The sequence below is a fragment of the Mytilus californianus genome, unplaced genomic scaffold (genome assembly GCF_021869535.1).
Source record: "Mytilus californianus isolate M0D057914Y unplaced genomic scaffold, xbMytCali1.0.p SCAF_9, whole genome shotgun sequence".
Taxonomy (NCBI): Eukaryota; Metazoa; Mollusca; class Bivalvia; order Mytilida; family Mytilidae; genus Mytilus; species Mytilus californianus.
The window spans coordinates 82,309,207-82,321,227 of NW_026262745.1; the positions used below are offsets into that span (position 1 = coordinate 82,309,207).

Genomic DNA, 12,021 nt, shown 5'->3' on the forward strand with positions numbered 1-12,021 from the left:
GTATGTTTGACACCCAAGCTGACAAGCGAAGCCATATAATTATGCATGTTAATTGATTTACAGGTAAAATATAACTTCAGGTAATGTCAGTTACACCAGATGTCTGAGATGATATGTTGGGCAGCAATTTTTCATTCATGAAAAATTTCATACACAGGATTTTTTTCTCTTCAACGGGAGGAGACCCCTGAAAACGGGATTATTGTACTCCCGTCGGGAGGTTCACATGTATGCAAAAATGCTTATTTTTGGCCCCTAATTCCTTAACTGTTGGTACCATAACCCCCAAAATCAATCCCCACCTTTCTTTTGTGGTATTGAACCTTATGGTAAAATTTCATAGAGATCCATTCACTTAAACTAAAGTTAGAGTGCGAAAACCAATGTGTCTTCGGACGACGACGACGACACCAACGTCATACCAATATACGACCACAAAGTTTTTTTGCGGTCGTATAAAAATGGGGAATGTGTCCATGGGACACAGATGATGCCCCCACTAGCATATCATATAAAGTTATAAAGGGACATAACTCAAGAACTGTAAAAGTGACGCTACCCAAATTTGTCATGATCTGAGTTTTGTGGTAATAAGTATTGTGTATAAGTTTCATAACATTTGGTTGAGGCAAACTGAAGTTAGAGAACGGAAACGAAAAATTAAGCAATTTTTCCAATTGTAAAGGGGCATAACTCTAGAACGGTTAAAGTGACGTCACCAAAATTCAAACTTGATCTGTGTTTTGTTGTTATAAGCATTGTGTATAAACATGATAAATTTCAAAACATTTGGTTGAGGCAAACTAAAGTTAAAGAAAGGAAACGAAAAATTCAGCAATTTTTCCATCTGTAATTGGGCATAACTCTAGAACTGTAAAAGTGACGCCACCAAAATTCAAATTTGATCTGTGTTTTGTGGTAATAAGCATTGTGTATAAGTTTCATAACATTTGGTTGAGGCAAACTAAAGTTTGAGAATGGAAACGAAAAATTAAGCAATTTTTCCATTTGTAAAGGGCATAACTCTAGAACGGTATTAGTGAAACCACCCAAATTCAAACTTGACCTGTGTTTTGTGTTAATAAGCATTGGGTATAAGTTTCATAACATTTGGTTGAGGCAAACTAAAGTTAGAGAACGGAAACCAATTTTGGGACGTACGGACGGACGGATGGATGGACAAGGGTAAAACTTAATGCCCCCTCCGCTACGGCGGGGGCATAAAAATTGTTAAAACATTGTTTTATGCATAACAACTGCTATAAGGACTCAACCCATGGCTTGGTCAAATTAGCTATTTGTATATCCTGTATTAATTGCTGATCATTTTTGCTGTTTACAGTTTTTATTCATATTTTATAATTCAAGGGATAATTGACAGAAATATGAAAATTCGTCAAAAAATTGTCATTTAAAAAACATAACTCCTTAAGGTGTAATCCAATGGTTTTTGTCACTTTGTTTTTTTGTAGATCCTTTCTTGCTCATCATTTTTGATTTTTACAGTTTTTATCTATCTGTTATAGTCCAAAATGGTCAATGTCCAATAAGTCCAGTAAAATGATCAAATCAAAATGACAATATAATATGGTGAACTACACAAGACGGCAAACACTCCTACCAAGTATGAGAGGTTTCTATCAAACAGTCTAAAGAGCAGTTACGTTCACAGTTTCATTATTTCGATACTCCAAAAAATGGCCAAAATCTCATAACTCCTGTAAAAATCTATAGTTTTTGTCCAAAATGCAAACAAGAGACACACCAGTGCCTGTATCACTTAACTGGAGGAAAACAAATTTGGCAGTTTTTCAATCAAGACTTTTATATGCACATAATACATGTATAGTTATTCTTTGTGTTGCTGATAATTTTTGCAATTTGCATATCTAACATGTTCAACCTAGCTCCTATAGTTTTTTTAGATAACAGCTAAAACTGCCAAAAAGCAGTGAAAATCAATATTTCAGAGGCAATAACTCCATAACAGGTTGTCAAAAATATCAAAGTAGATAGATCTTGTCTTCCTAATCATTTCTGTATGTACTCTTTTAACCTATCTCCTATATTTTTTCATGATAACAGCCAAAAACTGCAAAAAAAGATTTTTCTCTAATTTTCAGGGTAGATACATCTTGTCATGCTGAACCTTTTTGCAGTTAACAATTTTAACCTAGCTCCTATAGTTTTTATTATAACAGCCAACAACTGCTAAAATTGAAAAAATAGATATTTCAGGGGCAATAACTCCAAAACAAATACTGATCATTTTTGCATTTTACACTTTTATCCTAGCTCCTAGAGTTTTTGAAACAAATTAAAGCAAGGAAATTTCCCAAAAAGTTAAAAATCAATATTTCAGGGGCATTTACTCCAAAACAGGCAGACAGATATTTCCAAGATGTTCAAGGGAACATAGATCTTGTTGTGATGACCATGTATACCCTGTCAGTTTTTTCTCAAATTGTTATAGAAATGTTAGCCAAAACTGTAGTTTGACCCTTATGTTTTATTTTTAGAAATGGCAGCTACGTTGGTTGATCATCCTGGACAAAAATCACAAACTTTATAGCTGACATCAAACATCAAATAGACAAAGCAGAATGGGAATGCAAAAGCTCTTATGGCCAAGTGAGCTAAAAAGTTAAACATTTTCAGTTTAGGACAATAACTCCTATAAGGAATCCACTGACAATTTTGACTCTGTTGACCTGTTTGTAGATCTTGTCTTGTTGATAATCTTTGCTGTTTTCAGTTTTCTTTATCTACCGAAGTTTTTGCAAAACTCTGGTCAAAGTTTCAAATGGCCAGCTTGCAATATTTGTGACTAAACAATGTAGAATGTTTACAATGTAGTTGCAATTACATGAAGGGGAAGAAGAATTTTTCTTCAAAAAATCTTAACAAGGTAATTTGTACCCTCCTTCATAAATTTTGCTAAATAAAAAGTTCCAGTCTGGAAAAATGAGAAAAAATTCCCTAAACAATTACATAATAGCAGGTTCTCAATATCAACATATGTGCAATCTTCCTGTGAAGTTTCAGGGATCTGGATTGAAAAACAAAACTTGTACCTTCTTTCATAAATTTTGCAGAAAAAAGACCAAGTCTGGAAAAATGAGAAATAATTTCGGCAAACAATTCAATAACAGCATGTGGACAACATATGAGTAATCTTCCTGTGAAGTTTTGGGGATCTGAAAACTGTAGGAAGAGATGATTACACTAAATAAGGTACCCCCTTTTCGCACTCGCCTGTCCACCCAAAACCTACCCATCCATCAAACATCACCATACTGTAAACAGTCCAACGTTTATTTAACCCAACCAAAATGCAGGTAAAAACATCATTAATTCCTATAACTTGTTGACAAAATGGTTGACTGACAATTTCGCCCATGTTGACATATTTATAGATCTGCTAATCATTTTAACTGTTTACAGTTTCTCTCTATCTATTGTAAATTTCAAGATAATAGACAAATATGAAAAAAATTGGTTTTTTTTTAAGGGCATTAACTCTGACAAGAAGTTGTTGGGCTATTTTTTCATGTAAATCAACAGTAGGTAGTTACATTCTGAATATTTCTGTCCCTAATGAATGTTCTCTATTTATAGCGGTTTTCAAGATAATAGACAAAACTTGCATTTTACCCCTATGTTCTATTTTTAGCCATGTAGGTCATATTGGCAGGCGGGATCATCAGACAATTTTTTTAAACTAGTTATCCAAATCCAAACTATAAAAAGACAATAACATCCTGGGGTTTTAAAGACACCACTCTAAGTGGTGAAACATGTTGAACACAACAAAAGAATTTCTTTGCTGTAGCCAGGATGTTGTTGTCTTTGGGTCTGGTCAGCTACAAAAATGTGTTAAATCCTATAATAAACATTGGAACTAAGTTTCAAGTTGATGTAACCACAACTTCTTGGTAAATTACCTTACACTGTACTTATGATAAAATATGGAACAAAGGAACAGACGGATGCATAGACCATAAAAACATAATGCCCTGGACTACCGTATAGCAGGTTATTTTCGCGGATATAAAATTTCGCTATTAAGGGGCAACAAAGTATATGAAAAATTTTGGCGGTTTTTATTTTGGTGGATTCTTAAATCCCCATTAAATATTTTGGCGGATACTGAAATTGTTGCAGTTAAAAGATTGTAAAACTTGACAAACAATTGTCTATTGTTATGGTAAAACGATTTGTTTTTACCTGAATGAAGTCTTATTTATTGATTATATTCTGATACAGTTAATAAATAGAATACCGATGACTTAGATATTTGTTACATGTATTCAAACGTCTTGTAAATTTTACGGTTGATTAGTTATGAAATTGACCGGACTTTTGATGTACTTACTAATTAGGTTACAAAATTATCATAAGTTATAGTTTGACACTAATTAACAAGGGTAATTATCTGATAAGAGTACCTTACACTCTTATTCTAATTGACACTTATTAATAAGGGTATACACACCTAAGAGTCATTTTATAAAATACATGTATGTACAATGCCCTTTGGTATTTATGTTGTTAAAACTAACATATACCGCTATTGACTTGCCGACCGGAAAAAATATATTGTTCACAAAACGCTTTAGCTATTAGAAAGTACCCAACGTATGGATAAATCTTTGCGATTTTCATTTATCCGCCAAAATACGTGAAAATAAACACCCCACGAAAATAACCCGCTATACGGTATTATAGGCAGGGCATAAAAAATACTTATTCCTTTTACTGAAAATTTGTGTAATTCCACTTGTAAATGTGTTGCAATAAAATATTTAATTATATGTTCATAAAACTTATGGAATCAATGTTTATATACAATAAGTCACTCTCACTATTTTGAACTCTTCATGAAAATTTATGGAAGTTGCAAGATGAGTGACTACAATAAACTATCTGCATTTATGTACAAGTAGTATAATGTAATGTTAAGTTTGGACATATATTATAACTAATTGTAGCTATATGCTATTTCCCTTACACATTGTATGATTATTACTAGTATAACAATATCCAATGTATTCAGATAAAAATCATTCATTAATCAATTTTCGGTGAACATTACTACTGTCATTTTAAGATATTACTATCTTTTGTTCAGTGGTCTATTAGCTAAATTTGCAGTACATTTGTACCATTTGACATATGATAACATAAGGTGTGTGCTTACTTCTACTGATCTCCATCATAAGTTCTGACTAGATAAACTTCACATTATTTTTTTTAAATGAAAATCAGTTTGCAAATAAGGATTTTGTATTATACTGCGTGCTCTAGAATCTACAATAAAATAAAAAGGCTATGGATACCTCTTCTTTGACTGGTCTTTTTTTGCCTTTATGAAAGTGATTAATGGTTTCATCTTTTTTATCATTAACTTGACAAGCCATGTAGAAAGCTGTTGAAGCATCTGTACAACCAGTAGTTACACATGTGTCATGTGATTTTCCTATAGAATTATCTTTGGAATGAGAAGAATGTTTGTATTTTTCATCTGTTGTCAGCTTAAAAAGTTTCAATTTAACTTCTTGCTCATTTCTGTCTTTCGATTCATCAATCCCCTTTGTACAAAAGTCTTCTTTCTCTGTTTTAATGGGACTTGGTGTACTATTCCTAGACTTATTCTCATCTGATCCTAGTCCTGATTCATTTTTAAATAAAATGTCATCACTAAATCGAACACGTTCGGGTTTAACACTTCTAGACTTCTGTTTGTGACTAGATTTAGATGAAATACTACCCGCTTGGTATTTGTCTAAAATAGATGCCACTTCTGATTCTAATTGCTCTAAGGGTTTCTCTTCAATTACATCATTAAATGGTTTACGAGAAATTTGACCCTCTAATGATAAATCAGACTTTCTTGAAAGTTTTAATTTAGAATCAGTGTTAGAATATTTATCTGAATCAGAACCACAGGAATACTTGACAGTTGACTTTTCATCAGGATCAGTCTTGAAATTATCCTTTTTGTTAACTATCATATCAGAAGCTTTCACAAAAGCACAACTAAAACCAGAAGTTGTAGCCTTATCACAATAATCCCTGCCATCATTTGAGAAATGACTAGCAGGACTTGATTTAAAATTGTCTGATCCTTTAGGAACAAGTGATTTGTGCAAATCTTGACTTTTTGTTGTTTTCTTTATCTCATTGCATTTTGACATAATAGCTGCCTTGTACAAATTTACAGCTTTACTTGACTTAAACACATCATATTCTTCATCTATAGCACAACACTCAGGTTCATAGTCTTTGGCAGCCATCTTGGCTGAAATATCTTTGTAGTATGAAGTAAAGTTAGTATAAAGCTCAGATGAAATCATTCCAAGGCAGTGTTCTCTGATCTGAAACAGATTACACTATAGAATTACAACAGAAAATAACACATTCTCATTTATAAAATATTTATAAATATATAATATATATGTTTATGTTTTAACACTAGAATTTGAATACTGATAAATAAAATATGTAATGGTTTCAAAGTATGATATTAACCTATGATAAGATTTAGAAATAATTCATGGCAGCCATAGATTTGCTTTCATTTAACCATGGGTTAGGCATTTATATTTGATTATTTCATCCCGAGCTACAGCGAGGGGTAAAATATGAATATAAATGCCCAACCCATGGTTAAATGAAAAAAAATCTACGGCTGCCATGAATTATTTCGATTCTAAAAGGACAAATTCTGTAATTTTGTCAACCGTGAATGCCCTATACACATGATGCTGTTTTGGCTGTTCCGTTTTACTCCACATATAATAATATTAATGATATAATATTATTCAATGATAAATGAAAAAACTCACATTCTTCACCTTAATTTGTTCTTTTTATGTTATTTTATTACATTCTGAGGCATACAAGAAACTTTAAAACGCCTGGTGTTTACATTTGACACCAGAAGCATACATATGATGTCACCTTGTTTAGTTGCCAAAGACAATAACATCATTTTCGCGGAATTTTTGTTTTATGACATTTTACATCGAAATAATAACTGAAATGGACTGATTTGTTTATTTTGCATCCGAAATAGAGATAACTGTATTGTATTCAAAGCTTGGCCTACGTAAAACGTGGTATTTACTGTCAAAAACTGAGTTCACCTGGTCGTATAAATAAGATGGGCGTAACGCGGAACAGCCAATTTTGTGTTCTGTGCGTCTGCACTAAAAGTAGGTATACTGTGTTTATACTGGTTGACGATAAATAGGTCGTCATATTAGAATATTAATTCAATCATAGGTAATATACATAATAAGTTTTACATTCTGAACAATATCCATATGATTCAATGCTGGCTGTAAACCCAATATGAAACTCCATTAAAGTCTTGATCCAGAAAGGTTATGCATTTCTCAGACTGTTTATGACATCGGTACACTAAATCTGTTGGAAGTGTACTTATTGATACTTTAGTCAGGGAGAGCATGATTTATTTATAAGTTGTGATTGGCTTTGAACTAGCTTTCATTAACTGGGAGTACTCTTATTTCTGTGCTTTTTGTTAGTTGTTTTTTGTGCTTTGTGTCAATCTATTGAGTTAAGTCTTTTGCAACTAATTTTTACGGTTTGGTCAGTCCTGATGAAAATATTCATGATTGATTGATTGTTGGTTGTGTTACATTCAGTGGCAAATTTTTCATGACAATAAGCTTACTGGCCAGAAAAATGTATATATGTATCATCAAGGCTTGCAACTCAGCTTCTATGACACTTATAACTGTCAACTACTTCATTTTTACAGTCATAGACTAGATGGTTTATGGTTAACCATGAAGGGTTACAGTTACCTATTTTGACCTGGATAATGACCTACTATCCTAAACACATATTCACACAAGTTTAATGGTCAAAATTGTGTTTTTCTATTCAGTGGCTAAATAATTATGGGAAAGGCTTGTGCTCTTTTAATTTTGCATAAAAGTTACATTACCAAGGGTTTTACTTCCATAAATACATTTGATCCATTCTGTTTTTAATCTCTTCTGAGATATTGCCTTTTATAAACTTTTCGTAGAAATTTCATAAAAATCAGAAAAGAAATGTAGGTGTGAGAATGCTTAAAAGACTGACATTTCTCTGTTTTATAGATATCAATTATCCAGGTACTGGTATGTCATGAAGCATTCAGGCAGAGTTGCATCCTCAAAGTGCATACTCAATAGTATAAAAATAAAGTGCAAATGAACATCTGTCAACTGAACAGGATATCCTACAACAATGAAGAGATGTCTTAGGTCAAAAGTGTTTCCCCTATTAGATACAGGTGTATTCCCCTATTATTTCATATAAAAGCATATTTTCAATAAAAATTCTACTGAAAATACTTCTTGTAAGAATTAATTGAATTTTTATTCATAAAATACAGAAATGTCTGCAGTTTCTTGCAATAATTATGAAATATATTTATGATTTATATTTTTATGGAAATCACTGTTTAAAGACAACTATGAATTTCTGCACGAAAAAAATCATATGGCTATATAGGAAAAAAATTACACTTAATTTCAATATTTGTATGCAAATAATGATTTCTCAGTAATGACATGTCATAAAAATATTTCATAATAACCATTAAAAGGTGTACACATTTATGAGTTAAACATTAAAAGTTTCATCAAAATATGACCTCAAATGAGTTTTTGACAATGTTTTTAAAAAATATGTTTTTATATGAAATAATTTGGGAATTTCAAATACATGTAGGTGAAACACTTTTGACCTAAGACTGTACTACTAGGGGAATATAAAGAGAGATAATAAATGATCTCCTCAAATTCCCTACCTAAATCTAAATTGTGTCTGCATGCATAGCAGGTCATTGACAAATGGGTCATTTAGGAAGGCAATATGTGTAAGGAGACACATAAACTGTACATAAGTTACATATAAGGAGATAAATGTTGAAAAAATCCTCTAGGCAGTATTGAAAAGAATAGTCGTAATGTGTCATTAGTTTACATGGGAACATAAGAAAATGATATTTTGCAAATATTGCTAAACACAGTCTAAACCATATTGAACCATTCAACTGTGTATCAATATTTATTTCTTATGCAGCAAAAATACTGCAATCTGATTGGTTAATTACCCCGGTGTAAATAACACCCCACCCTTGTTCACCCCCTGGATAAATAAAATTTTGCCAAAAAATAAAAAAATTGCCAAAATGTAAAAAAAAAATTAAATGTCAAAAAATAAATAAAAAATAAATAAATAAAATGTCAAAAAAAAAAAAAAAATATAAAAAATAAAAAATCAATAAATTTGAGGACAAAAATTTTAAAATAAATTTAGTTTTCCCGAAAATTCAAAAGAACAAAATTTTGTTTCTGAATTTCCCCAAAACAAAGAAAAAAAGTATTTGACAATACACAGCAACATCAACGTTGAAAAAATGTTACACTGGAAATTTTTCATTAGCATTTTTCAATTTTACATCCCGGTTTAAAAATGAGTAAAGGAATTGTTCATAAAAAATAAATTCATTATCTTGGTGTAATCAGGGGTGTACGGAATTTTACACCGTTGTTGAAAATTCATACACCCATTCGGCTGCGCCTCAGGGTGTATGAATTTTCAACAACAGTGTAAAATTCTGTACACCCCTGATTACACCAAGATAACTAATATTATAATTAAAACAGTTAGCAGACGTTTTGTTCACAAAAAAAAAAATGAAATAAATGGGGAATGTGTCCATGGATTACAGATGATGCCCCTGCTTGCATATAACGTTATAAAGGGACATAACTCTAGAACGGTAAAAAGTGACGCTACTCAAATTCAAACTTGATCTGAATTTCGTGGTAATAAGCATTGTGTGTAAGTTTCATAACATTTGGTTGAGGCAAACTTAAGTTCGAGAACGGGAACGAAAAATTCAGCAATTTTTCCATTTGTAAAGGGCATAACTCTAGAACGGTAAAAGTGACACCACCAAAATTCAAACTAGATCTGTGTTTTGTGGTAATAAGCATTGTGTATAAGTTTCATAACATTTGGTTGAGGTAAACAAAAGTTAGAGAACGGAAACCAATTTCGGGACGTAATGACAGACGTACAAGGGTAACACTTAATGCCCCCTTCGGCTGAGGTGGTGGCATAAAAAATAACACAATGATATGTTTTTTTTAGGTTTTAAAGGTGTTATAATCTGTCCAGACCGCTGATTGACAGGATATATAAATGTTAAATTGAAGCCATTTGATTATTTTGAGCAGGACACTTTAGCAAAAAATTTAAAAACTACTAGGGGAAATTTTAGCACAGACATTATATCACATTTTATCGCTGGATTAATCTGTTAACCTGTATTTTCTTTAGCCCATTTTGGCGAAAACTTACCTGTTTTAAAAATACTCTCAAAACTAAAACCATGAACAGTCATGTATGCTGGCTTTATGTTTAAGTTGTTTGCATTTACAATTTGCTTAAACAAGAAAATAAATGTTGTAACACAGTGTTGTAGTAATCTCAGAGTGAATGGACATAATATTTTAATGTTGTGATGTTTTGATACTATATAAATTTATTATTCTAAAACAAATTAATTTCTGTTGCTAACATGGGCATTGATAATTTCCCTTCACGCTAAAATGGGTTCTGCACTGGTTACCGGAATTTTGGATACACCAAACCAGGCACTTCATATCTGAGAAACAGGCAATATATGCCCTCAATTTTAGAATTCATTCATACATTTTTGTATTATTCAAAATTATCAGTAAATTATGTGTTCTACAAGGATAACCAGTCCTTCACCTTTCATCTCATACCTTAATTACTAAAATATATGCTACATAGTTTTAGATTTACACCTATGCGTAGGAACTATTTTGTTTTAGATATATATATACTACTTTCCAATATGTTCTTTTTTGACCTGGCTCGATTAAGTGGTGTTACATCTTACAAAGTCTATCCAAATTTATTTTTGCAAAGAGAATTCCGCTCAAGCCGGTGCTAGGGGTCGTCTTAAACTTGCGGTGAGGTGAGAGTTTTTTTTGCTCCGTGTTGAAGGCCTCACTGTGACTTTGAGATGAAGAATAGCAATAAAAGCCCTGTTCCTTTGCTTATTGTGTGTTTTATTTGCTAAGCCACATGAAACTGCATGTTATCTAAAAAGATTGAAAAAATTCACTCACCTTGACTGTTAGTCTAGGAATTTTTGGACTAGAAGCATCTCTGAGAACACAATCTTCACTTGGCTTCTCAAAATCATCATCATCACCAGCTGTTACTGTTGAAGTATCCTGTAAAGAACTTTAAATTTCAAAGAGTGCTCCTAAATGAATTCTATGGGCCATCTTCACTGTTGTGTGATCTGTTGAATCACTCCACGTTGAGGGAACTGCTTATAACTAAGATGAAATACAGCAATAAAAGTCCTCTTATAAATAGTCTGTTGATAACAAGAATTGAAATTCTTATACCGGTTTTAATCTGTGTACAAAAGTTAAAATATATACTACGAGCTTTTGTTCACAATTATGTATTCTTCAAAATTCAAAAGAAAAAAAATCAGTTAACTACGGTAGTAAGCTCTCAAAAAAAAAAAAAATAACCTAGGGTAATAATACCCTTCAAATTGATTTGTTGGCACAATTGCCCTGTATTACTTGGAAAATGTAAGAATCATAACCTGACTGACAAACAGTAGTCTACCTGCCTCTATGGGAAATTAAGATAATGCATTTGATCAGAAATAAATCTGATGTTTGGTAGGTCCCATGATAGACCATTCTCGAAATGATGCTTAGGAAGGTATAATGTGTGCAAATGACACTTGAACAGTTAAAGGATATATAAAGTTGTATGAGGATATTTTGGTGCTAAATGTGGAAAAAAATTAAATGAAAACATTAAAAACAACAGTCTTTGTGTGTCATAAGTTTCAGTGGACAACTAGAGTTTTCCAAAAACATATGATTCTAATTTTCCAGTGTCAAATATTGTTTACCTGTATGTCAAGGT

At 32.0% G+C, this 12,021-nt stretch overlaps 1 protein-coding gene across 1 annotated transcript in view; it reads right to left on the reverse strand.

Annotated features, from left to right (window-relative positions):
• LOC127716470 (ATP-dependent DNA helicase Q5-like) overlaps positions 1 to 12,021 on the reverse strand; it is a 63,100-nt gene that overhangs the window by 13,225 nt on the left and 37,854 nt on the right. Inside the window, exons 8-9 of the mRNA XM_052222692.1 lie at positions 11,193 to 11,300; positions 5,340 to 6,377 (exon numbers count right to left, since the gene is read on the reverse strand). Coding sequence (XP_052078652.1) covers positions 5,340 to 6,377; positions 11,193 to 11,300 — 1,146 coding nt within the window. The remainder of the gene's footprint in view (positions 1 to 5,339; positions 6,378 to 11,192; positions 11,301 to 12,021) is intronic.